Consider the following 27,024-nt stretch of genomic DNA (forward strand, 5'->3'; position numbering starts at 1 on the left):
CTAAATAAGCAATGTCCTATCTTAAGCCATCAGTAGCCCGATTCTCCTCCTTGCAGCCAAATGCATCCTAATGGATCAGCACTCAGCCCTTCCCCACGCACTCCAGGCTCTCTGCATTACTCAGGGATCCTGCAGCAACCTTCCACGGAGGCCCTGACGATCTCGGTTCACAGAGGAGGCCCACGGCACCGGCAAGCCTTAAGCATCTGATTAAAAGCTGTATCATCTTTCAGAGGAGGATGGGGAAAAATCCCAGAGGAACCCAGGGAGCGAGAGGGTGGGCAGGACACGGGCACAGGCCCAGGAGGACTCAGTCACAGTGTGGGAAGGTCCAGACATTCTTTTTGGGGGCGTGGGTCAATTCTTCCACGAAACATGGGATTTCGGTATGAATTTGACACTAGCCCTCCCCTGGCTGAGAAGGGGACTGACATCCGCTGAGCACCTACTGTGTGCCAACAGTTTGTGTAAGGTTCTTTATCAGTGGTTCTCGACGGGGGGGGGGGGGGCAATTCTGTCTCCCAGGGGACAGCGGGCAGTGTCTGGGGTTGGTTTTGTCTCCCACAGTGGGGGGGGGGGACACTACTGGCCTCTAGGAGGTACAGTAAGCTGCCTATTGTCCTACAGGCACAGGATGTACCCCAACAACAAAGAGTTATCTGACTTCAAACGTCAACAAGGCAAGGTTAAGAAGCTCTGACATGTGTACACTGTGGTCTCCCAGACCCCCTCTTTACAAACTGGAAAACTGAGGCTCAGAGAGGCATTAGGACCACCCCAAGGTCACACAGCAGAGCTGTTCCAGAGCCCTTTACCACTCTGTGAGGAATCCAGGGAACAAAAGGCCAGCCACCTTTGGACACACTGGTTCCAGTACCCACACCCGAGGGCTCACCACTGACACCCTTTCCTCAGTACACCTTCGGGCACCCCATGGCCAGATGGGATGCACCTGCTCTGGGAGGGCAGAAGTCACCATTCTCTCCCGTGTCTGTAGGCACTTGCCGTGTCTGTCTACCCTGAGGCCACCGGGAGAACAATCCTAGGCATCTGGAACCGAGATAAATAAGCAATAATGTTCCTGCCCGGAAGATGATTATAGTTCAGAGGTGGCTATTACGTGATTCAGCTGATCTACCTCAGAGAAAATACAGTCTTCAGCTGCAACTGGGCGGTTAGGGGTGCATGGGCAGCTCAGAGAGGGGTCAGGTCCAAGGGCAGGTCACAAATGCAGTAGTGATTAAGAACAAAAGCTGGCAGAGAACTTTCTAGGTGCTGAGAGCTGTTCAAGTACTTCCCACTGACCGACAGGCCCTAGGAGCTGGGTGCCACCGCTACTCCCATTGCACTGAGGGAAACACTGAGGACCCTGATGCTGGACCCAGCCTGGCCAGCAGTTAGCCAGGGAGGGGCTGGGTGGAGCCTGGGGGCTCTGGGTCCTGGGCCCCCTCTTTCCTCACCTGCCTGTCAAGTGGTTCCTTTTATTATCAAGGTCACATTAGACTAGAAGCTGGATTTCCCAAGGTCTTATCCCGGTGGGGTGCAAGGGAGGAGGAGGGGGCAGGGGACAATGTCTTCTGGGAAAGGTGGGAAGGGCAAGGGTCCTGGAGCAGAGAAGTTCAGACACGGAGAACAAGGAGGGAAGAGAGAAAAAGAAAGGGAAAGAAAGGAGAGCCAGCTGCTCAAGGTCGTGGCAGGCCCCAGGGCACCCAAAAGGCCCGGGTGTCACCTCCCTGCAGTGGCCGCCCCTCTTGCCCTCTTCCGTCCCGGGGCGGCGGGGACGCTCGTGGGGCGGGGGCGCTGGCTGGGGCAGCTCGCCCGTCACTGTCGCCGCCCGCCTTTTCTCCGCCCGCCCTGCGCCGTGTGCCCGCGCTCGGGAGTGTCGCGCGTAGCCTGCGGCGGGGGCGCCACGCGGCGGGGCGCGGAGCCGGACCCCCGCCTCCCCGGCTCCGCGGGCCCTTCCGGAGGTTCCCGCGCGCGCCCCGCTGAGCTTCCGACGTCGGCGCCGGGCGCGCGGCGCGCCTCCGGGGCCCGCGCGCGCCGAGCGCCTCTGCGGCGGGAGCGCGGCGTGGCACTTGGCAGACGCTCCCTGGCGGCGGGGGCGGCGGCGGCCGAGTCTGCGAGCCCCTCCCGCGCCCCGCCCCCGCCGCCGCCGCGGCCGCTCCGAGCCGGCCGCCCGCGCGCCCCGTCCGGGATGCGGCGCCTGGACGCCTGAGCCCTCGGCGCGAGCTCGGCGCGGGAAGCAGCGGCGCGCGGCCGGGAGGATGGAGGGACCCAGCGGCAGCGACCCCGGCGGCGACGGGGCCGCGGACGGCGCCCACCCCGACCCCCGGGCCCCCGGCGCCGCCGCGCCCGGCCCCGGCCCCGGCCCCGGCCCGTGCGCGGCCGCCCGCGAGTCCGAGCGCCAGCTGCGCCTCCGCCTCTGCGTCCTCAACGAGATCCTGGGCACCGAGAGGGACTACGTGGGCACCTTGCGCTTCCTGCAGTCGGTGAGTCGCCGCCGCCGGCCCCGCCGCCCCGCCGCCCCGCCACCTGTGGCCCGGCCGCCGCGCCGAGGTCGCCTCGGGCCCGCCGCGCTGCCCTTTTGTCTTTTTCGCCCCCTCCGCGCCTTTCACATAGTTTAAAATGAGTTCCATCCGCGGGCTGGGGCGCGGGGACTCCGCGCCGCCGCCGGCCAGCGCCGCGTTGGCCGGGGAACAACTTCGCCGCGCGGTGCACCCGCGACTGCTCGGTGGGACAGATGGCCCAAGCCCCGGGGTCCGGCGTCCCCCGCGCCGGTGAGGGGATGAAACCCGGAGGAAGCACGGGGATCCACAGAGCCCCAGGGGTCGGTCCCGGTCGGCGCGCCCGAGGGCTCCCAGTCGAAGCTCTGAACTGCCCTCCCATCCCACACCGCAGAACCACACTGTGAAAGAGCAGCGGAGCGCTCGCCGTGGGCCGGGACCTTACGTGTGTCTTCAGCAGGCTTAACCTCTGCAAGCGGCTCATGAAGGAGGGGCGGCTTGTTACCTCTTTGTAAGATTGGGAGAGCTGAGCTCCAGAGAGGTTGGACAACCTGCCCGGGATCACACAGCTGGTTAAGTTGGGGATGTTGGGCTTCCACCAGGGCAGTCCCGGCTAGGGCTTGAAACTCGGATTCTAAGCTCCCTTTCTTTTTTCTTCTGGTGGTGGGGGGCGGGGGAGGAAGAGGCCACTTCCCTACCCTCCTAGGAAGTGAGAAAAGTGGCCAGGGGTGGTGGGGGTGGGACGGCCGAGCCTGGATGGAAGTTAGAGACTCCAGGGCTTTAATCTCCGTGCCTCCTGCTGGGTCCTCATTTACTCCCGGTCTCGGCTCTAGGAAGTCGTAATCCTGGTTTAGGGAGGGCTGGTGCCGCGCTGGTGGCAGCCCCCTGTCTCTGGGGTGAAGAGGGACCATCCAGGGAGATGGGGGTGCAGTGGAGGCTGTGTGAGAGCACAGTTCCCACTCGGGGATGCTGGAGCCCTGCAGCCCTTCGCCCTGTGAAAGGCCCTTGACTAGGGGGAGGGGTTTGTGCACAGGTACTGCAAGCCCTTTGGCCAAAGGACCCTTCTAGAAATGACTGTATGAATAAGGCAGGTTGGCAGTCTTTCCCATCTCTCCCTGTCACAGTTCACACATACACACACACACACACACACACACACTCTCTCATACGCACGCACACGCACGAGTTTCTTCATTTGAAGCTGGCAGTTTCTGAATTAAAGATGCAGACAGCCTTGGCATTGCTAAGCAATGTCAGATTCTAGGGAACTCCTCACTTCTCCCTCTGAGCCACTCCCTGCTCCTTAGTCTGGAAGAGAAACAGGAAACAAACCAATTTTTATATTAATGGGAAAGAAAATATACTGCTCCCTCCCGCGCCCTTGCTTGAGATGGTGCCGTTCTTTTCAGACCAGATATAGAGTGTGTTGTGTTAACTGTGGTTTTAGATTGTCCACATGTGGAGTCCCAGGAAGCTGGAATAATGGAAATTGATTGGAGTCAACATTCTTGATATGAAAGAAACAGGGAAGAAAGGGTCCCTTGCACACCGTGTCCGGGATGCTCTGAGCAAAGCCTTTTCTGCCTCGTCTTCCCCACCTGGTTTTCTTTGCTGCCTTGTCCTTTTGTGTGCCCCCAAGCTGGTGCCAGGAGCAGACTGATTGTGTAACCTGAGCAGCCAGACGATTGGGAGCCAGGGGCCTCTCCTTTGCCCTTTGGGAATGGCCCCTTGGTGGCCTTTCGTCTTGGAACCTGGGGCTTAGCACTGCAGGGCTCTTCTGGCAGCAGGCTGGTGGCCTGCGGGTTATGCTTGTCTCCTGCTGCCCTCTGTCCCCTCAGCCTTTACACTTGCTAAGGGATCCCCTGCCTCCTGGCATGGAGGGCTGCAGGGCTGTCCCTGGCTGCTTTCAGATCCACGTGGCAGAGGCAGGCCTTACAGGGCCACCCTGGCCTTCTTGTGTGCCAGGGGCACGAAGCCTGCCCTGAGTGCTGTGGGAGAGGTGGGGAAACCAGGCCTGGGCCCTCGAGGAGCAACATCCAGCCCAGGTGACAGAATCCAAGTTTGCCAGGTGTGGTGGCACACACCTGTAGTCCAGCATCTTGGGAATCTGAGTCAGGAGCATCGAGGGTTTGAGCCCAGCTTCAACAACTTAGTGGGATTCTGTGTCAAAATAAAAAATAAAAAGGCTGGGGATGTAGCTTGCTGGTAGAGTGCTTCTGGGTCAATCTCCAGGACTGCAAAAAGCAAAACCCACCACCACCAACCAAAATCCAAGTCCAAGGCCGGACTCCAGAGCCAGGCTGCCCAGGTGGAGTCCTTGGCCTTGTGACCTCAGGCAAGCTGGTGTTGTCTTTTTGAGCCTTGTTTTCCTTATTTGTTGGGGTGGTGATAGGTCCTGAGTTACAGTTTTATAAGAGGATAAGTCAGTTACAGAAGTCAGTATAAAGCCCCTGGAGCAGGGCCCGCCAGGCTGTAAGACACTAGTTATTGCTGTTATGTGATGGCTGAGCAAATCGCACAGAGGAGTGGGGCAGGTGGTCAGGGAGGGCTACCTGGAGGAAGCTGGTCTGAGGATTTGAAGGAAGACGGGCTTGGAGCCAGTTTCCTTTTGACCCCCTCAGGCCGCAGGAACCAGCGATCTCGTGGTCCCAGGCCTGGCTCCGCAGTTCCTCTGGAGATTCCCTGCCTCCCCCCTCCTTCAGTGCTGGACCTCGCTGCATCTGGCTTGGGGACACCACAGAGGGAGATGGTGCCGGGGACTTGACTCAGGACCCTGGGTTACGCTTTCTGGAAGCCTGGCCGCGTGGGGCACTCCCTGTGTGCTGGTGGACAGCGCCAGGCAGGATGGTGACAGACACTTGCTCCCCACTGGGCCCTGCACCTGTGAGCTTGTTTACTCTTCCCCGTGACAGATGAGGAAACCCAGGCAGAGAGCTGCTCTGGTCACCTGGAGAGTTGCTGGGGTCCGCCCCTGCTGCGGGTCCCAGTGCCCATGTCCCTAGCCGCCCCCCTGCCACATCCGGCTTACAGTAAGGGCCGACCGTGGCCTAAGAGCTGTTAGGGAGGCAGAACAGGGTTGGAACCCAGCCCGTGTGACCTTCACCTTCTCGGGCCCCTTCCTGTCACTTCCCCTCTGTGATGCCTGTCTGTCTTCCGCAGAGTGGGTGCAGCTGTGAAGTGTGTCAGGCCGCCTGTCTCCTCCGCGCCCGGGTCTGTTCTCAGCATGAGTTGTGGGTGGCCCCCCGGAGCCAGGATGCTGCTGTGCGAACCCTGTCCCCCACACTGACCGCAGGCCACCCGGGCAGATGGCCCACTGCGGTGTGCTTCAGTTTCCTGGTCTGTGCCACGGGCGCCCTGCCTCACCGGGGTGTCATGCAGCATGGGTGAGCCTGAGGTCAGAGACCCCAGGATGCTGCCAGGCACATGGGGTGCTGGGGTGCTGGGGTGCCTGGTGGCTTTCTTGGGGATGTGCAGCAGTGGGGGCCACATGAGGTCTCTTTGGGGCTCCTGACTCCGGCTTCAGGAGGAGATTGAGTCTGGGCTCTGCCAGTTGGTGGGATTGCTTGGGAGTCCCTGCCTGTGAGGGGAGGCTCAGGGCCAGGGGCTTGAGGGCCCCACGGTGGGCGTGCCAGCTGGGCAGGGACAGGAAGAGGGCAAACATGGGTGGGGCCGTCAGCAGCCTCTGAATGGCTCCCCTGGCTGAGGACAGAGACCTGTTGCTCCCAGGCACCCAGAAGGAACTGGCTGGCCTGGCCGCTGTGGGACGGAGACCTGAGCAGGAAGCTCCCAGAGCGTCTGGTTCTGCTTTTGGAGGGCGGAGGCCCACGGTCCGGAGCTCTGCTGCCCAAACCAGAAGCTGCAGTGTTGCTTTGTCCCTTTTTTTTTCTTTAAGAAGTTTCTGCTCTCCCCGTCTCACCCAGGAGCCTGGCAAGGGCACATCTTTGATTCTAAAGTCACCAAGTCAGAAAGATCACCTAGTGACTGGGGGGATTTTCACGTGCTGGTGCTTGGCACAGGGGTATGAAGCGGGGGACGCAGATCCACTTTGGAAAGGAATCAGTGATCATGACCTTAACTTGTAAGGTTCAAGAGCTTGAAGAGGTCGGAGCGATGAGCATCACACGGAGAAGGGCCAGGGGAGGGAAAAAGGAAAAAACGTGCAAAGAAATTTTACTTAAATTTTCTTTGAATTTTTAAATATCCCTTTTCTATAAAATGCATATGTGTACAAATTTATTTAAAAAGAAACGCCAACAGAAAGAAGTGTCACTTTTGGCACAGCTATGAGATGAATACAACGATGATGACAATAACTTGCTAATACATTTGCAAACCCTGGGCAAGGCATCTCCTATGGATCGACTCAGAAGTACACATGTTCTTGTGCTTCCCATTTTACAATTGAGACAAAGACACAGGGAGGCCAGGTCACTTTTCTAAGATCACACAGCCTGATGAAGCTGGCTGCATAGCCAACGCTTCTCTACTGGTCTGAACTGCTCTGACATGAGTCTGGGCTCAGGAGCAAAATTACTGCCCTTGGGAGACTGTCCAGATGCTCGAGTGGGCAATAATTAAGCCAAGATCCAAATTATCTCAGTTTTAGGTTGCCAGGGAGCCTGGACCAGGAAGTCACGAAAATGTTTTGATGATAAAAACCAAGTGCGAGGCCTGGGACGTGGCTCAGAGGTAGAGCGCTTGCCCAGCACGTGTGAGGCCCTGGGTTCGATCCTCAGCACCACATAAAAATAAATAAATAAAGATTGTGTCCACCTACAACTAAAAACAAATCATAATATAAACCAACCATGTGCGAGTGGGTGAGGGGGGCCCTGTTCTGTGTGCACACGGCAGACAGCTGTGGACAGGTCACCCACAAAGCTGGTAGGTCCTCTGGTGGGCAGGTATTTCCCCTGCACCTGCTGTGCGTGAGAACGGCCCTCGCTGGGCAGATGTGGGCCTTGTCCTCAGGCAGCGGAGACGCGGTGCCAGCATCTGAATGAGCCGGGTGTCCAGGCGCACACTGGGGCCCTTCACACTGTCCTGGCAGCCATTTATCTGTCACTTTAGGAAGAGATGGATGGCATTGGTGTTCCTGGTTTGTGAGACCTCAGGGCACCTCTTTCTGTGGAGTGCCCCTCTGTCAGGCCAGTGAGCTGAGCACCTGTGGGCTGGGCCCTCCCCAGGAGAGGCCCACGTCCTCCTCCGCCCCCAGCTTGGTCGGGTGGTTTGATCTATGAGGCAGGCCAGGCGGGGGGCACCACTTCCCTGAGTTTTGTGATTTCTTGTCCCCAGCAGGAAATGCCCTCCAGGTGGGACGAGGTGGGCTGACCCTCAGACCAGGGTGTGTCCCCCAGCCTGTTCCCCGGCACTGGGTGTGGTCAGAGCTGATTCTTGCCCCAGAGATGAGTTAACACAGATCTTGTGAGCAAAGTGATGGGTCGCTGGGCTGATGTCCTCGTCCTGCAGGTGGGATAGGCTGTGGCCTGCAGGGAGGAGGGAGCGCTGGCCCGGGCTAAGGCAGCGGCTCTGTAGCTAGTCAGTGGTCCCACTCCAGAGCTAGCCAGTCCTGCTCTGGGCACTTATGTCCTAGCCAGACCCAGAGTCCCCCTTAGAGAGGTTCTGCGGAGTGCATTTCCAGCTCTAGTGGCACAGATGGGACAAGTCCCCTGGTGCCCCTTTCCCCAGCTCTGTGGACTTTCAGGCTGGGCGTCCTGTGCTTGGCAGGCCATGAGCAGTGCCCTGGTCTCCACATGTAAATGCCAGGGCGGCCTCCCCGCGGGATAATCAATACTGCCGGCAGACATGGCAGGTACCCCGGGTGGGTGCAGGGTGCTGCCAGCTGTGGCCACTCCTTCACCCACCGGCTCTGCCTCAGCCCCTGTAGCAGCACGTGGAACCTGTGCGCATGAGTGTCTGCTCCAGTAGACCCTGCGGTGGCCCGGCTCCCCAGCTCAGGGTTTAGAACACAGGAGACTCTAGAGCTGCACCTGGGTCAGATCCCAGCTCTGTGCTCTGTGACCTTGGCCGAGCCCTGAGCCTCTGTGTGTGTCCCCCCCTTCCCCAGCTGCCCCACCTGACTGTAGTCCTCCTGGGGTCTGCCTCAAGGAGCAAGCGCAGCCAAATGTGGGTCACGCTTGTGTCCCTGAGCCAAGGCTGGGACTCCAGGAGGCAGGGAGTCCCAGCCTTGCAGGGCTGTATAGATTTTGATGTTTATTTATAATTTATTTAGGTGCTGGGAATTGAACTCGGGAGCACTCTTCCTTGGAACTACAGCCCCCTTTCGATTTTTAATTTTGAGATGGGGTCTTGCCGAGTTGCTCGGGGTCTCACTGAGTTGCTTGGGGTCTCACTGATTTGCTTGAGGTCTTGCTAAGTTGTGGAGGCTGGCCTTGAACTTTCGACTTTCCTGTCTCAGCCTCCCGAGTTGCCGGGTTTGTTTCTGTTTTCTCGGCTCCTCCAGGGCCAGAAGGGAGTCTGCCCGCTGCCCTGTCTGTGTTTACTGCTGGGTCCCTTCCCCAGGGCTGGACTGACAGCCGATCCCTTGACTCTGGGCCAGGGAGGCGGGCGGGTGCAGGCTGGCCTGACTGCGGCACTGATGGCTGGTGGGAGCAGGTGGCTCCGCCTCGGGGACTCAGGGTCTTGTGCTTTTTTCCTGCTGGGGCGGGTGGGCTGCCTCTGTGAGAAGCTTCTGGAGGGTGAGGCTGAGATCGCAGCCAGTGTGGCAGCGGGTGCTCCCTGGTTCGCCCAGTGAGTGCACAGTAGGCAGATGCCGTGTGCCAGTGCAGGTTGGTGCCTGGCACCAGCTGGGTCAGGATGGGCCTGGTCCCTGCCCTGGTGGAGCCTTCAGCCAGCACAGAAATCGGCCTGCACCTGAGCTGACGGAGTGATGACGTCAGCGGAGGCCCTGTGTGCCGTGCTCTGCCGTCTGCTCCGCGTGGCCACCTCCCTGGTCCCTTGCAACAGCCCTCTGAGCAGACGTCGCTGTTGTGTCCCCTTTGCAGATGGGGAAGTAGGCCCGGGTGGTCGCATACTGGGCAAGCCCATGCAGCTGGGGTGGGGGCACCCGGAAGGAAATAAGCTGAGGACATGTCGGTGACAAGGGTGGTGACAGATACTTCAGGTGGGGTGGTCAGGGAGGCCTCTCTGGGGAGCTGGTGTCCAGCTGGGTCCCAAGGAGGAGGGGCTGGTGGTGGAGAGGGAGAGAGCTCCAGGCAGGGCCAGCCCTGCGCCAGGGTCATGCTCGGCTTGGTGGAGGAGCTTTAGGTGGCCAGGTGCCCGAAGGGGACGACGGGGCAGTGAGCTGGGTGCAGCTGGCAGGGTGGCTCGGGGCCTCGTGCCGGGAGCAGCCTGGCTTCCTTCCCGGGGTGTGAGGGGCCACGGGGGTCCTCGACAGGGCCGTGGCAGGTCCACCTGTGGCCTAGAAGCCAGGACTGCATGGGGCTTCTCAGGTCCCAGAGCCCCTCTGCCCCAGGCTTGGACACTGTCCAGGAGGGAGGGACCCCCCTGCCTTCCTCTAGCCTGCTGTGTGACCTGGGGCTGGTTCTGTCCCCTATTGGGTCTCACCTCCCACGGTCCTGTGTCACCAGGTGATGGGGAAGGGTCCCTGGAGGAGGCCAGCTGAGCTTGCCACACCCAGGCAGGGCTCGGCCGTTGGTGGGCAGGGTGTGAACCAGAGGCCGCTGTGGGTGTGGGGTGGCCCCTGCTTCCTGTGACGGGGAGACACCCAGCTCTCTGCTCAGGAAGTGGATTTGCCTGATTAGAAGCTGTCTGACCCCACCCTCCTCTCAGCTGTCACAGCAACACCTGTCCCCCGTGGGGCGCGGAGGGCTATGCAGACCCACTCTGCGGGCAGGAAGGCTGAGGGCCGAGAGGTGGGGCCGCATGTCCAGGGACACTGTCTGGAAGTGGCCCAGGCCGCCACAGCGGGCTGCTCTGCTGTCCCGGTGCCCCGGGTCTGGTCCAGTTAGAACCCGTCCTGCTGGCCTCTCCCTGCGCCCTTCTTGTTACTTTTTCTTTCTTACAGTTTTAAAAACTGAGAAGCGGTTCGCACGCTGTGGCCTTGCCCCATGGCCTTGCATGCTGTGGCCTGGCCCCTTCGGAGTGCGCGTTCCGTGTTTTGAGCCAGGCAGTCGCGGCCTCCACCGTGGAATCCCAGGTCTCCTGCGACTCCTGCCCTGGCTCAGAAGTGCGCCACGTGTGCGCCTGCCTGCCGGGGCCTCTCCCCGCTCCAGCCTGCTCCCCCAGCAGCCCAGGCCCGCTCCTTGGCCTCCTGCGGGTTTGTGGCTAACAGCGTGCCCTTGACCCTGTCCTCTCTGACACCCACCACAGCACCTTGCCACGTCTGTCTCCCACCCGAGTGCTCCTTCCCAGCGGCTGGCATGTGGGGCTTCTGCTTGATTGTTTCTGCTTTGTCTTTCTCAGCTCCACCAGGATGGGGACTCTTAACTCTCCATTTGCTTTGTCTCTCTGGTATCAGGAACGATGCCTGGCACATAGTGGACGCTCATTAAGTATTTGTCGAATGGAGAATCCACTTCCTGTATGCGTGCTTGTGTTTTATCACCTAATGTGACTGTCTGAATTACGTAACTGGAGGTATTTTTGTGCAGACTTTGGGGAACCTAGGACTAAGATAAGGTAGTCTGTTGCTCTCCAACATAACCAGAGGTGTGTGGGTCGAGGGGATTTGGTGCAGGAGACTTTTCTTCCATGCGGCATGGTGCTCAGGTGTGAGGGTCCAGGCCAGTCTGTCAGAGTGAGGGTCTGCTGTGTGACCCTGGACTGGGAGCTGCCCCCTCTGGGCCTTGACTTACTGCCTGTAAAGTGGGTTGGGGCGTGGCTCAGTGCCTGGCATGGGGTCTGGCCTTGGTGATGGACAGGGGTCTTATTTTCAGGTTGCTTTAGCTTCTTGGTGCTTTCCTTCTTTCTGCACAGGAATGGTCATAGCACGTCACCTGCTCCTTCCTGGGGTTGAACTGAGCAGCCAAGTTCATCTAGACAGGTGGCAGCCTGGAGGCAGTGGGCGCGGGGCCCCGGGGGCTGTCATTGGAGCTGGAACTGCTCCCAGCGCTCAGCCCACCTGCTGGGGAGGCTGCCACGCATCTTGCTTCATCCCATGGCCACGGCCCTGGTGCGCAGACCACCCTGCAGGGCGAGGCCACTCGCCTGAGGTGAGGTGGGGCCAGTGTGCTCGCGGCCCCTGGCTGCTCAGCGCCTCACTGCTGGCTGGCGCGGAGGCTCACATCAGCACGGCTTCCTGGAGGCCCCTGTGGGTCAGAGGTCGGGCACAGCAGAGGTGGTGCCCTCTGGACCTCCTGGGCTGCAGGCCAGCTGGTGGCCGCCTTGCTCTCATCTGGGCTCGGGTGCTCTGCTGCCGGTCACATGTAGAACCCAGTTCCCTGTGGTTGTAGGACTGTGGTCCCCTTTCTTGTTGGCTGTTGGCTGGTGATCATTGTCACCTACTGGGGCTGTCCCCAGGGTGTGCTGTGTGGCCCTCTCACAGCATGGCCACTTCATAGCTAGCAGGTAAATCTCTTGCTTCTAATTTCCCTTTGGGGGGACCTGGTCCCGCCTCCCACCCTGGTCTCCCCCTCCCCCACTGGTTATCTTTTCTCTCTCTTTTGGTCCTGGGGTTGAGTCCAGGCCTCGTGCATGCTTGTTAAGCATGCTAGCCCCGAGCTCCATCAGGGCCCCCCACCAGTTATTTTTTAAAGGCCTCACCTGATTAAGTCAGCTGGTCTGAGACCTTGATCACATCTGCAGACACCCTCTCTGTTAGTCCCGCAGTCTATCAGTTACGAGTCACTAGCTGAGCACACCTCAGCTCCCATGCACAGTAGTGACATGAAGGGGAAAGGGAGCCCACAGGGCATGTAGGTAGGAGGGCAGGGTTCTTGGGGTATCTCAGGGTCTACCAAGGCTGGTCGGTAATGGTTTGAATCCAGGACTGCCCGATCCTAGGCTGTGTTCTGACCGCGGTGTTTTGCTTGTTTCCTCTCTGGCCCACCCAGAATGGCTGCCCCTGCGGGTGGGTGGAGTGAGCTGGGTTCATTTTGAGTAGATGGACTGTGGTGCATGGAAGGGCGCAGCCTCCTCCCTTGCAGGACCGGCCTCTCTGACGAGGCCCATGGGCCCCCTGCTTCTCTTGGAGTGTTTTGCCACTGGCTTGGTCAGGATGAGCTGAGCTCCTGCCCCTCTTTGTCCCCCTCCACCCGGGGTTTGGGCTGGACCTGGCGTGGGGCTGCTGCCCGCTGGTGTCCGCTGACTCCATGCGTGGGCTGTGGAGCAAGGAGGCCTGTCCTCATGGGTCCGTTTCCAAACACTGGGGCTTTTCTGGATGACTTAGCGGGTGGTGGTTTCCAGTTGAATTCTGTCGTGTGCGGAGAGGAGGCCCCGCGGGTGTCCAGCTCTATGAAGTGGACGGAGCCTTGGTCCACGAGCCCGTGTCCGCTGGTTGACCGACTCTTCCATGTGAGTCTGAGCAGAGTGTTTCTGCTGGCAGGTGGCAGGCTCTCCGCGTGTTGTCCAGGTCGAGGGTGGCTAGGGTGGCTGGGATGGCCCGGTCTCCCCCAGCCCTGCTGTCCACCTCTTCTGCAGTCGCTGAAGGGCGGTGGCATCTCCTGCTGTCGGTCTTTAACCTGCATGTTTAGTGCTGTGTTTTACGATCTTTGTGGGGGCTGTGGTGCAGCTCAGTGGTGGAGCAGTGCTTAGCACGCACGAGGTCCCGCTCTAACCCGGCACCCCAGAGATGGTTCTGTGTGGTACGCCTCTTGGTGGGTCGAGCCCTCCTCTCCCATGGTGCACCCCTCCCCTGATGGTGCACCCCTCCCCCATGTTGTACCCATCTTCCCCCAGGTGCACCCCTCCTCTCCCGTGGTGCACCCCCTCCCCTGATGGTACACCCCCTCCTCTCCCATGGTGCACCCCCCTCGCCTGATGGTGTACCCCTCCTTTCCCATGATGCACCCCTCTCCCTTGATGGTGCACTTTTATTTATTTTTTTGGTACTGGGGATCGAACTCGCCCACTGAGCCATACCCCAGCCCTATTTTGTGTTTTATTTAGAGACAGAGTCTCCCTGCGTTGCTCAGCGCCTGGCTTTTGGTGAGGCTGGCTCTGAGCTCGAGGTCCTGCCTCAGCCTCAGCGATGCTCTGTGTTGGAGGCCCGTCTCCCCTGACATCGCTGTGGCTGGGGACTTGGCTTTCTGTCTCTTGCAGGGACATTGGTGCCGGTTCTGGCTCCCTAGAGCCCTGGCAGCCTCTCCTTCTGACGAGACGGTTTAGCTCACACCTGCCTGAGGTGGTTCTTGGCAGTGTTGGGCTCAGATCCAACGTTCTGGTTACTGTCCCCAACGTAGGGGACAGTTACGACACACGGGTCTCCTTCCTCTCCCATCCCCACTCTGCTGGAGGCAGGAGGAGGAGACCGTGGGGTGGGTGGAATTCGGCTCTTGGCCAGGAGGTGCTGCGTCATCCTGCCCCTGTGCCCAGGCCAGCTGCGTCCCCACTGTGCCCACCCTGCCTGGCCCCTCTCTGTTCTCGAAGTGGACTCTGTTGGTCCAGCCTCAGCCTTTGCATTTGCTGTTCCTGTCACAGGGAGGATGTTGACCCTCCCTCCTCAGCCCTGGGCCAGGCCAGCTCTCAGCAGCCGGTCACTCCCCACATTGCTGCTCGCTCCTGGTCCCTGTCCCTGCCTGTTTGCTTGCTGGTGTCCCGGCCTCCCATTGGAGTGTGAGTCCCTGAGGCCGAGCTCTGCGCGCTGCGGTCATTGACATCTCCCCAGCACCTGGCGCGGGGCCAGCGCTCTGTTAGCCTTGGTGGGAGGTGACACAGGGGCCAAAGGGATCAGTGGGGCGCAGGGGGACAGAGCCTTTCCTGGCCCGTACCTGGTGGGCAGCTGCAGGCTGGGCTGCTCAGCCTCCTGTGCCTCCTGGGCGGAGGCAGAGACGCTGTGTGGCTGTGATGGGGAGTCTGTGTGGTCCTGGGTGCTGGCGGGTGGCCGCCGGGCTGGGGGTCGGGTGGCCGTAAGACCTTTTCCGTGGTGCTGCCTGAGGGGAGGAGCCTGTCACAGACACGTCCCTGTCCGCCCAGCTCTGGAAGCCAGCGGGGCGAAGGGGTGATCTGCGCCCCTGCCTACAGGTGCCACGCACGCGTACGCAGCAGGGTCTGGACGCAAACTGCTGTGTTTGGGGTGATGGACGACTTCAGGTCACCGTTTCAGAGAATGTTCGACCCCCTCCTTCCTCCCTCCCCGTGCCCCTCCCTTCCCTGCACACAAACCTTCTCATTTCTGTTTGCTCCGTGGCGGGCAGGAAGCCCCCAGCCTGGAGTGTGTCCCCCCGAGCACAAGCACCCTAGGTAACCAGAGTGTGGTGAGGGAGGTCAGGACTGTCACCTGGCTACCAAGTGACAGCAGCCCTGAGTGATACACAGACCTCCCCCAGGTGCCCTTGAGACTCGCCCTCCCCCACTGTGTTTAGGGACCTCCCTTTAGTGACCTTGCTGTGGGGACCCACCGGGCCTCACACAGGCTGGGCAAGCGCTGTACCCCTGAGCCCCGCGTGGCCCTTGTGATGTTGACGGTGCTCAGTGGAAACCCCCCAGAGATGGGCTCTGCTCACGTGGGTCTGGGTCACAGCTCTGTGACCTTTAGCAGATGACTCTGCGACCTCAGTTTTTTTGGCTGTGAAATGGGGCGTCACTGTTCCTGCCTCCCTGGTCTCTTCCTCTGCACACTTTGATGAGCACCTACTGTGTGTCTGTTTTAGATGCCAGGCTGCAGCAGGGTTCAGGGCAGACAGACTGGGGCCCTCGAGCTGGGAGGACAGGGCACTAAGTGGCCCAGTGCTAGCCCGGTTGGGCCCCGCGGTGCCTCCGCTTTCTTCTGCACTGTGGTCACCTGGTCTGATCGCCCTGCTTGCTTGGGGTCACATTCGCCTCACTTGCCCTGGTGTGCACTGGGTGTCACTGCCAAACGGTTCATCACACTCCCTCGGTGGCTTCATGGGTCCCCTGTCCAGCTCAGATGGTGGCACTTCCGGCTGTGGTCAGTTGCTCGGCCTCTTGCCCCTGTCAGAGTGGAGGCTGCCTCTGAGTTGGTGGGGAGTTAGACAGAGGGGACCCGTTGGCTCCTAGGGCAGCGCCTGGCCGGGCGAGCGCTCCGAGTGCCGGCTCCGACTGTGCTGCTCAGGCCAGCGCAGCGTGCTCCGGGTCGTGCTGGTGTCCTGCTGACGGAGACACCAGGAGACCAGCGCTGCTAGTTGGCCACCCACGTCCCTTGGCATAGAGGTGACTTCAGGTTGGCAGAGTCCAGGCCACGGGCATCTTCGTTCAGGTGTTTCCTCGATTCAGTAGAGGGAAAGCCGGGCTCGACCTGTGCCTCTCTGTCCAGGCCAGTCCTGGCGCTGGAGCCCTGAGCTGGAGGTCAGGTGGGAGAGGCCTGTGCCCACGTGTGCTCCCAGCAAGGGCAGCCGAGGCCCGGGACTGTGCCGAGGGGTGGCCTGGGGCTGCCCAGGCTCCTGGCCTCGGAGGTGGCCTCGGCTTTGGGTGGTCCTGCCTTAGAGAACCGGAGGTGGTCCTGCCCTAGGGGATGCTTCTGTGGCCTCGGCTTCCACTTCCTGTGGCCATCGCTCCCTTTTCTGCAACATCAGCGGCTACACGGGACATTCCCGTGTCCCTCTGTCCTACTTCCTGCCCCTGGCTCCGTTGGAAGATGCCGGGCGCAGACCCCAGAGGGGAAGCCGGGCTCCCTGTGTGCGGGCCGCGTGCTCTCTGGGGCCTCCTCTGGAGGGCAGGACTGACACTGCCTGGACCCTCTTCTGGTTTGGGATCCTCAGTTGAAAGTGGTGGAAGCCCACGGACGAGGCCTGCGGGGCTCGTGTTGGTGAAGGGACCGGCCCTCGTCCCGGGGTGGGGCTGCCCCGGCCACTTGCCCCCTCTGACCCGGGCACCGAGGCTCTGGCCAGGTTGGGCGAGGGGCCTGTGCCCATGGCAGTGGGGTGGGGCTCCTGTGGGACACCCCTGGGCATGGGGGTCAGAAGGGGGAGCGGGCAGGTGGGAGGGTTTCTCCTCCTCTGTGCAGGGGCCTCCCCCCAGATGGAAGCCTTTGCCCTCCCCCGAGGCTTAGGTCACCTCTGACCTTCGAGGCCTCGCTGGGGTCCCGCCCGTCTGAGGTGTCATGCTCAGTGTGGACACTTTCCAAGCCACGTGGCTCCCAGGAACCTGGGGGGAAGGTGTTCCTGTGTTGTCTGGTTTATGGATGAGAAAACAGTAGGTCAGAGAGCTTCGGCCACCTGCCCAGAGTCACACAGTGCCCTTCTCTCACGGAGATTCAGCCAAGGTTTTGTCCTCTCTGAGTCCACACAGCCTGAGCTGAACCCAGGCTCTTGCCCTCTGGTGCTGCCTCTGGGAAGAGTCTCAGTCTCTGTATGGGGTGGGGAAGAGCATCCCAAGCACGGGAAACAGCAGGTGCCAAGGCCCTGAGGCAGGGACATGTTTCAGGAAGAGCAGGGAGGCAGGATGGCGGGACTCAGTGAGCCAGGGGAGAGTGGCAGGAGGTCCGGTTGGGGAGGTACCATGGGGGCTGGCTGCCGTGGAGAGCAGCATGGAGGAGGTGCTTGTTACCTGGGTGGGAGAGGAGGATGGCTGGGTACTCGAGAGTTCTGTAGGGGTCAGAAGCCAGTTAAGTGCCTCTGCCTCGTGTCCCCACGTGACTTGCCAGCTGTGTGACCTGGGGTGCGTGGAGCCTCAGATCCCCGTCTGTGGGTGGTGGTGGTGGTGCTCCTCTTGTTGGGCTGTGGGGCTGAGCACCGGGGGGAGGGGAAGTGCCCAAGGTGGGCCCCGTGTGAGCGCTCGGGGTGTGGAGGGAGCCAGGGGCCCACCGTGCCCTCCTCCCCACGCTGCCTCCTCCCCCACGTGGAGGCCAGTGGGCAGAACCCAGGGTGCCCTGCGGCAGGGCTCCTCTCTGGGACAGAGGCGTCTTTGTTGAGCCTGGGTGTGACATGTGTTTAGGAGTGGGGATGGGCAGGTGGGCATTGGCTCAGGAGGGCAGAGGGAGGCTGGGAGGGAGGCTGGGAGGTGCCCGGTGCTGCCCAGGACCTGAGGGTGGACAGCTGCACCCCAGCCCTCTGTCCTCATTGGACCCAGCCTGCTTGTGACTTGGTGGCATTTTGTGGCTGGGGGACTGTGCAGGGCTGCAGTGCTGCTGGGAAGCCACATGGGCCACCATCACCTTCCGTGGCCTGCCACTCACAGGGGCGAGAGCCGGCTGCTGGGGAATGGCAGCGGGGCGTTGGCGACTGCTGTCTTGAGAAAAATAGTCTGGTAACTTCTTCTTCAGAAATCAAAACCACAGACCTGTGTTCAGTTCCTTGGGGGCTCTCCCATAGAGACAGGGAAAAGTACATGAAGACGTAATTGTGAAGGTGTTTAGCTGCGCGCAGTGGGGCACACCTGTGGTCTAGAGACCCAGGAGGCCGAGGCAGGAGGATGGCTAGTTCAAGGCCAGCTTCAGCAACTTAGCAAGACCTTCTCTCAAAATAAAGATAAAAAGGGCTGGGGGTGTAGCTCTGTGGTCAAGTGCTCCTGGGTGTAATCCCCAGCCCCACCAACTAAAAAACGATGTTTATTCCACTTTTTACAATGAGAACCAGCCAACCAACCTGTGGAAGCCATGGGAAGAGTCATTAGCAGAGAAGTGCTCGGATTGTCGTCCGTCCACTGGTTGGGCTGTCAGGCAGGGTTGAGGAATGCGCTTGACCTCTCTGGGTGGACAGGAGGGGCCCTGCATGCTGGTCTGTTGAAGGGCTGAGGGCAGCTGAATATGGAGTCTGATCTAATTTTTAGAAGAAAATAACACCAAAAAAAAAAAAGGCTGCCTCGGTGGGTCAGGTTTCGGTCACCGTGAAGATAGCCGGGAAAGACAACCTCAAGGAAGAAAGATTTATTTTGGCTCCTGGTTGCTATGGTTTGAGTCCATGGTTGGCCCAGGTCGTGGACCTGGGGGCAGCAGGCGCCTGATCCCTGAGGTGGCCTGATCACTGGTGGCCAGGAAGCTCCAGGAGGAAGAGGAGGAGCTGGGTGCCCGTCCCCTGCAAGGCCGTGTCCCCAGGGAGCTGACTTCCTCCCTAGGCCCCGCCTCCTGAGGGCTCCCCTCCTGATGGCCCACAGACTGGGATCAAGCCTTCAGCACAGGACCTTCGGGGCCATTCAAGGTCCAAACCCTGGCCGTGTGCAGGAGTGTGGCGGGGACTATAGGATCCGCTGGGGTCCAGTGCTGGTGGCCTCAGGCCGAGGTGGGAGGGTGTGGAGGGGATGCCTCATCATCCTGGAGTCCTTGTTTGCATCACTGTGTTAATTATAGTTAGCTCAATATTTTTCAGATTACTGTGGACTAGAGCGATGGGGGATGGCTACTGCCCTTCTCCCTAGGCAGCGCCCACGTTTGGGGGCTGCTGGGTCTGGCACACCGTGGAGGGGCACTCCTGTGCTGGGGCTGGCACTGGACACCAGCAGGGCCCTGGGCCTCTGAGCTGTCTGTCCCATGGGTCAGTGGCCTAGAGAATCCCACTGCCCCCTGGTGTGGCCGGTCAGTCTGCCCTGGCCCCTGGTCCCTGCTGCCCTCTCCTTGGTGTCTCTCAGTGCCAGCACTTCGTCCTGGCCATGGCTGCTCTGCTCCAGGACAGCCGTGCTGCTCGGGAGAGCACTGTCCCTCTGCCAGCCCTCTCCCCCGTCACCAGCGTGGCTGCGCTCTGTTGCCACCCACCGAGGGCTTCCCTTGAGTGGGTTCCTGTGTGCTGTCCCCTTATCTGGTGTGTCCTCAGCGTCTGTGCCCCTGCCTCCCTCCAGTCCTCATGCCACCTGCACCCTTGCCACGTTCTGCCTGGTGCGTGGCTTAGGGTCCATCCTGGCCTGGCTCTCCCTGCTGCTGACCCCTAGGCTGGCACAGGTGGGTGCCTAGTAAGTGCCTGCTGTCCCTCGTCAGGGGCCGACCCAGCCTGAAGGCCTGAGGCGTGCAAGGTCCTGGCCCGTGACCCCAGCCCTGCTCTGCCCAGGGCTGGCGGCCACCTGGGAGGAGCCGTTCAGCACCCAGCTCGCCGCATCCTCAGGGAGCGGGGATTTCGGCAGTAGCTGTGCCACCCTGCTTGGGTCCTTGCGCGTCTGAGATGAACCATGGTGCACAGGGGTGCTTAATAAGTGCTCAATTATTTTATTAATGAAATAAGCCAAGTCTGGGGTTTAGAACAAACGGAGAGCGTGTCCTTTTAGAGACCCTTTAGAGCGCCAGGCCGTGCCCATGTCCACTGACCCTCGGGAACCAGGGTGGGGTGGCTGGGCAGTGCCTCAGAGTCCACAGAGGACAAGCTCTTTGCCCTCTGGAGCCACGGGGTGTTCTGGTGAGCACAGGGCAGCGGTTCTCAAACCAGGGCAGCTGCCCGCCCGGAGACGTGCGGCCACGTCTGGGGATGGTTTTGGTCATTGACGGGGAGGAAGGTGCCCCAGGCACCTGTGGGTGGGGCCATGGATGTAGGGTGGCCCCACAGAGGGCATCTGGCCCCAGAAGTCAGCAGCGCTGAGCAAGAGAGACCCGCGTCTGGTCATCCAGGCCCGTAGCCAGCTCCGCACGGAGAGGGCCGGCCAGGCGAGGGGGACCTGGTGGGCCGGGTCGTCCAGGGCCGCTCTGTCGGGTGGGCTGGGAGTTGAACCCAGGTCTCGGCCCACTGTGCCCTCTGGAGCAGGTGCCACCAGGTTCCAAAGGGGAGGGCAGGGGGGCCGCCTGACTGCCTGCCGGCACATGACCCCTGCCGGCCACCAGGACGCCACGGCCGGCGCGCCTTCTCTGCCCTCTGTCCGAGCGTCGGGGCCTTGGCAGCCTGGGGCACGGGCGGCAGGGGTCCCCACTTGTGCTGCTTCGGGCTGCCCCGGCACACAGCCTGTGGCGCCTGATGCCCTGCCTGGTTCTGCCCCTCTGCCAGCTCAGCCGCAGTGTCACCTTGTGTCACATTGCGTCACCGCCTTTGTCTGAGCCTCAGGTTCTCACCTGGGCGGCAGGTGGGGTGGGTGCAGGCCCTGCCCTCCCGCCTCCCCCACAGGGACTGTCCTCAGCAGGCTGTCCCTGTCCCCAGGCTGGTGCCGGCTGCTCCTCAGCTCCCCAGCACGGGAGAGGCAGGCTGGCGGCCTGGGGCCAGCGTCCTTCGTCACTCGTCAAGCTGTGGTGGGGTTCACCTGTTCTGTCACTGTCCGTGCCGTCCCTGGACCGACCTCTGTCCTGACCTTTAGGTGTCTGTCTCTAGCTGGTGACGGGACCTCACGCCCTGGGTGTCCCAGGGCACCCCTCTGTCTCCTTCCCTTGCCTCCCGTGAAGGCCTCCCGCGGCTGCCCAGCCGCGTTCTGAAGCCACTTCCAGCCACCCTTTGGGTCCTGCTGCAGCCCGCCAGGGGATCCCGCTGCAGCCTGGACAAGTGGCCAGAGTCTGACCGCTCCCCGCCCCACCCCGGCTCTCCACCTCCGTGACAATGGTCTCTGCCACCATTGCCTCCCGCAGAGACTGCTGCGGTCCCAGGTCCCCGTCTCCACCCTGGTAGTCAGCGCCATCCTTGCTGCTCGGGGCCCCTGTCCCCCTCACAGTCACTGCCGGGGTCCTGATGGGCCCTGGGAGCCCCCATACTGACTCTCCCACTCCCCATGGCCTCCGAGCCCACCTCCAGATGGGGCCCTGCCCCGGGGCCCTGGCCATCTTGCTGCTCTGGACACTCGCAGGTGTCCAGGCCCTCACGGCCTCTTGGGTCCTGCAGTCGCCTGGCTCTCTCCGCGTGACCCCTCCAGGGCCCCCTCTCCGCCGCCTTCAGGGCTCTCCTCTCAGCAGAGCTGGGGCCGGGACGACGGGGTCTCCTCGGGCTCTTCTGTTCCCTGCTGGGTCCCCACACCCAGAGCAGCACCTGGTGCGCGTGGGTGCTCAGCAGATAGGTGTGTCCTTGGCACTTGTTCCTGAGATTGTTTTGATGATGGAGCGGTGGTGAGCGTCCTCAAAGAGCGGTGACACTAGGGACAGGTGCGGGACTGTGTGTCTGTGTCACACACATAGAAACCCCACCTGATCCCAGGGCTCGGGAGGCTGAGGCAGGAGGATGGCAGGTTCAAAGCCAGCCTCAGCAACATTGAGGCGCTAAGCAACTCAGTGAGACCTGTCTTTAAATAAAATACAAAATAGCGCTGGGGGTGCGGCTCAGTGGGCGAGTTCAATCCCTAAATTCAATCCCTGGTACCTCCCAAAAAAAGGGAAAAAAAAGTGTTTAAGCAAAAATTAAAAAAAAAAAAGGAAGGCGGACTCCATGGCTGTGTGGGCTCACTGGACTCTGGAGCGGCGCCTTCAGGCATGGCTGGATTCAGCAGCTCCTTGCCTGGCTCAGGTGCCATCCCTGAAGCAAATATTGCTTGTGGGGTGTGGGGTGGGAGCTCTGATTGGCTGGGCTGGGTCACATGCCCATCACTGCACACGGGGGCAAGGGCCAGCTCCTTCATGACCTCGCGTGCTAAAGGGACTTGGGGCTTGGCCTAAGCTCAAGCTCAGCTCTTCGGAAGCGCAGAGGGGTTTACCGAATGTGTCAGAGACATTTTCTGGGTGTGTGGCCCTGTGAGTGGCGGTGGCTGGAGCAGTGCTCCTGCCTGTCACAGGCACTCCTTCACCCCTCGCCCAGTATCCTGCAGACCCTCCTGCCTTCGCTGCCCCTTCCCTGCACCCCAAGGGGCTCCAGATGGTGCGGCTCTCGGGTGTCTGCTGCACAAATCTGCCGCGTTCAGATCCTGCTCCCCTCCCCCACCGCACATGCCACCTGCTGGCTTCTCGAGTGGGGGAGGGGGGTGCTGGGTCCCTGGATGATCCCTCTCTGTCTGGCCCCACCTTTGGTCCCAGGGTTGCCTGAAGCAGCTGTGCCTGCACCCCCTGCTTACTCTGAGGTTCGTCCAAGACACCCCAGGTTGCTCTCCACGGAGCCCCTGGGGGCGGCCAGATGCAGAGTCTGAACCTGCAGGCCTGGGCCGGGCCTGAGGCTGTGTTTCTTACAGCTCAGAGGCCCTCCCTAGTTCCTCGGCCCTCCCCAGCCTGGGCCAGGCCCCACGACCCCTCCGAACTGCCCCTCCCAGGGCCCCTGTCACAGAGGGAGTGGACATACCTTAAGCTCTGGGGATCTTGGTGTCTGCTGTCCCACACTGTCGTCAAGTGCTGACTAAGATCCTGCTGGGCGCTGGCGGACCAGCTCTGAGCGCGACAGGCCAGCTCCCTGCATCTGTGGACCTGGCACTGAGGGGACATGGAAAGAGGACAGCTAACAAGAGCGGGCCACACAGGGGCACCCTCCTGGGATCCTTTTTGGGTGGGTGGAGTACAGAGAGGAGAGACCAGGAGGAGGTCACCGCAGCAGTTCAGGTGGGGACTGTGGTGGCCTGGCCAGGGGCTGGGGGGAGGAGAGGGGACGGCCAGACTCAGGGTGCAGTTGCCTCTGTGCTCAGAGACGGTTCCTGCAGAGGTGAGGCTGTGGCCTTGTGCTGCCTCCTGAAGGCCTGGCCTCAGCCTCCTGGGGCTGCTGGGCGGCAGGGCAGCAGGGCTGGGCTCACCTCGGGACCTGGCCACCTGGTGGGCGGTGACAGACTGGCCTGTGTGGTCATATTGTGGTCAGGACCTGGCTGCGGGCCTGGCCCCCAGGATGGGACTTTCTCAAGGGCCCGGAGCTTCCCAAAGCCGGGGCTTTCCTCGCTTGGCTCCTGCGTCTTCTGTGACCAACCCTGCTGCCTGTGGCCAGCTGGCCCCCACCATGGCTGGCTCTTGTTGGTGTCCCCGTGCAGACAGACCCTGCCGGGCCTTCACCTACGTGTTGCTGGGGCGCTGGCTGAGCTCCTAGGAGGGATGCCGACCCTCTGTCCCCATTTTCCTGGGGCAGCCCAGTCTCTCGTGCCCCTCCCTCCCCCCAGGCCCTTGTCAGGCTGCTCTGTGGGCTGCTCCGTCCTCTGCCACATCAAAGCCCCAAGGCCCCCTTTATGGCGGGTCTGTGCCCTGGCGTGCAGCAGATTAGAGGGAGATGCTGTTAGCGCCCCAGGTGCCCGGCAGGGGGAGGCCACAGCTGGAGCAGAGCTGAAGCCCTCCTTTCAGGTCTCGACCCAGGTGGCCCCTCACTGGCCCTCTTGGGGGTGGACAGAAGCCCACTTTCCAGCGGGACCCCTCTCCGCACCCCGTTTCCTCCTCTGAGCGGGGCCGGAGAGGCCTCAGCCACGGGGCGTGTGGATGCCAGGTCCCTTGGCTCCTGGGCTGGTGACAAAGGCACCCAGGACAAAAGCAGGTCCCAATGGTGACCTCAGAGCCAGTGAGTGCTTAGGCGCGTGCAGGCTCCAGGGGCTGCGGCGGCTACGCGGGGAGCTCGGGGCTCGTGGGAGTCGCTCCTCACTCCTGGTGCTGCGACGCTGTGCTTGGTGGCTGAGGGCTCCGAGTGGGTGTCCCAGTCTTTTTTGGTCCTGCGTGTGTCCCTGGGGTGGGGAGCAGCCCACTCGGTGGCTGTGAGGGGCCCTGTGCAGCAAGCCCCCGCACCCCCACCCAGCGCCCAGAGGAGGCCTGAGAATGAGATGGAAAAAGGTGCACAGGCCCAGGCAGCGGCAGCTGAGGCTCTTCAAAGCCCAGGGTTATTTTTACTTGTGTTTGAGACCTGAGTCAGGTCTTACAGGTTTCCAGTTTGACCCGCTGGCAAGATCAGGCATCCAGTTCCCTTTCACCTCATTTGGTTAGAGCTTAATAAACAGGGGATCAATTTTATTGAGCAGCTGCTACGTGCCAAAGCCCTTGAGGTCCTTGCTCCTCTCCAGCCCCGCTCTGGGGACTGAGAGCCTCTGTGTGGGATCCCACAGGTCTGCTGCATCAGTAGTGGATGTTGGCAAGACCCCCAGCCCCACACAGGCACGCTGGCTTGTGCGTGCAGAGGCTGGGAGCTGGGGGACTCTGTAGCATCTGTGAGCGTAGGGAGCTGGTGGTGCATGCGTGGAGGGAGAGGAGGGTGGAGGGCCAGGAATGGGCAGGTGACAGTGTGTGGCAGGGACCTCCTCTAAGGCCGCAGGTTGCCCTGAGAGCTTCAGGCAGGGCCTTGGGGAGCCCTGGGGTGCCAGCCAGGAGGCTGACTATGGAGCTCCAGGGCTCGGGGAAGCTCCTTCAGTGTCCATCACAGGATGGCCCAGGAGGCGGCCTGCAGAGGCGGAGGCAGGCTGAGGCTGAGCCGGAGCCAGGTCAGCCTTGAATTGGTCGGGGAGGTGGTGGCGGGATCTTCAGTGGAGGGGAAGCCGGACCTGGGCCAAAGTAACCTGGAAGGCTTCCTGGAGGAGGTGAAATGTTCATTGCAGATGCCTCAGGCCTGGGGACCTTCTGGAGTGGGGACCCCATGAGCAAGGTCAGAGGTGAGTGCTGGGAAGGACACTGCTGTGGGACCTCTTCTCAGCCCTGCAGGGTCCTCAGATGAGCTCAGGAGTTGTCCTTGGGCTGTGGCGCTGCAGAGGAGGTTAAGGGTCAGAGACTTGGGCCATCCGCTCCAGTGGGGGCAGGGGCAGCTCAGGGCAGGTCGTGGATCAGGCTGAGCCACCTCCAGGCTCCGGGTGGCTCCGGGTGGCCAGCAGGCCTGTTTCCACACTGTGAGGTGTGAAGGGAGTGGGCGGTGGCCACGAAGGTCGGAGCAGAGGCCGCCGTCGCGGGCTGGTGCCCCCAGCCAGGCCAGCAGCAGCGCGGTGGGCACGCCGAGCTCTGTGGGCGAGAACAGAGGCTGAGGGCGGGCGGTCGGCGGGCCTTTCTCCCCGGGGAGGGTCACCGAGCCGCAGTGGGCACAGGGCAGGGACAGAGGCAGCGCTGTGGGCCTCTTCTTTGGGGGTGGGGAGGGGGTGCAAGCTGGGTCAGCTGTGCGGGCCACTTAATACCCATGAACTTGCAATTAAATGCGGAAGTGGGAGACAAGAGGGTGGTCAAAGGGGACATTGTTCCCAGCTCTGGAGAGGAGGCGGGGAGCCTGGGGAAGGGCCAGCCTCCAACATGAATGGGCCTCAGTGTCCAGAGGGCTGGGGAGCAGGGCCGCCGTTTGGCCCTTTGTCCCGCTCTGCTGGCCCCATCCACAAAGGCCAGCTTGATTCCCATGTGGCTTCTTCCTGGGGGGACCCCAGGGGTCCCCGCGCCTGGCCTGCTCCCAGGGCACTGAGCAAGGCGCTCCCTCTGGGAATGGGGGTGGTGGAGTTTGGGGAATCTCTGGAAATGCCCCCCACGACCAGTCCTTTTTATTTCTTCCCCATAGACATTTTCATTTTGATCCTTTAGTCATGTCTTGGTGCCAAGTGCGCCGCGAGGAGCGCGTGACTGGTGGATTTATGATGTGCTGTATCTGTGTAGCTGTCACTCGGACCAGGCAGGGAGTGTGCCAGCACCTAGAGGGTGTCCCCTCCTTGTCAGTGTCCCTGAAAGTGACCACTTGCTCTGATGTCTGTCATCAAACAGTTTTGCTTATTTTGGGACTTTATGTAAATTGGAATCATATAATTCATCATCTTTTGTGTCTTTTGAGTTAATTAAAAATTGTAATAACACAAGTGCATATAAACATGTGTGTGCGTGTATAAAACCATAGTGTACACACTATATAGAGCACACATGTACCACCTGCGTGTTTTATATGCCGTATGTTGCAGGCCGTGATGTAGCTGTATGTGTGTACAGAGACGGTGTGTGTGTGTGTGTGTGTGTGTGTGTGTGTGTCCGTGTGTGTGGTATGTATGTTGTACGTAGGTAAAATGTGCATCTACCCAGGACAAAATTAAAACTGTATAGTAACGCCTTGGCTCTCGCTGTAATCCCAACCACATGGGAGGCTGAGGCTGCAGGATCGCAATTCGGGGTCAGTCTCAGCAACTTAGTGAGATTCTGTCTCAAAATAAAAATACAAAAGGGTTGAGGCTGTAGCTCAGTGGTAAAGGGCCCCTGGTTCAATCTCCAGTACGAAAGTCGAGTGTGTAAGTCGAGTGAAAGCCAGCCTCTGAGTCCGTCCAGGGGCAGTGCAGACCCCCATCTCCTGGGGCCCCTTCGGGTGGCCTTCACCCTCTGGCTGTGCGAAGCCGAGCGCAGGGGCTGGGGTTGTGGCTCAGCTCGTGGGAGGCCTGGGTTCGATTCTCAGCACCACATACAAGTAAGTGAAATAAAGGTCCGTCGGCAGAGAGAGCAGCTGACACAGACACACGTTTTGTGCTCTTCATTGTCCCCATCTTGGCGCTTGCTCTGTCACGGTCCCCAGGATTGCGGCGTAGAAGTCCTTCGGATGAGGTGTGTGTGCCAGTCCCCTGTTGGGGGACCCGGAGGCTGTGCGTGCCTCAGCCAGTGTAAACGATGGTGTGACAGACCACGCACGGCGTACCTGTAGGTCACACCTCCAGGAAGGGATTCCGGGGCCAAGGGCGTGTGTGTCCCTCCTCTTCACCAGGCGGCGGAGGAGGCGGTGCCCCTGCAGAACCGGCC

The 27,024-nt window shown here is 61.2% G+C and overlaps 1 protein-coding gene across 1 annotated transcript in view; it reads left to right on the plus strand.

The window, feature by feature from the left end:
• The first annotated feature begins 2,184 nt into the window (after window positions 1-2,184).
• The window catches only part of Prex1 (phosphatidylinositol-3,4,5-trisphosphate dependent Rac exchange factor 1), a 139,051-nt gene continuing 114,211 nt past the window's right edge, over window positions 2,185-27,024 (plus strand). The window contains exon 1 of the mRNA XM_077109198.1: window positions 2,185-2,489. Within this exon, the coding sequence (XP_076965313.1) occupies window positions 2,265-2,489 (225 nt within the window). The 5' untranslated portion in view covers window positions 2,185-2,264. The remainder of the gene's footprint in view (window positions 2,490-27,024) is intronic.

The sequence above is a fragment of the Callospermophilus lateralis genome, chromosome 3 (assembly GCF_048772815.1).
Source record: "Callospermophilus lateralis isolate mCalLat2 chromosome 3, mCalLat2.hap1, whole genome shotgun sequence".
Taxonomy (NCBI): domain Eukaryota; kingdom Metazoa; phylum Chordata; class Mammalia; order Rodentia; family Sciuridae; genus Callospermophilus; species Callospermophilus lateralis.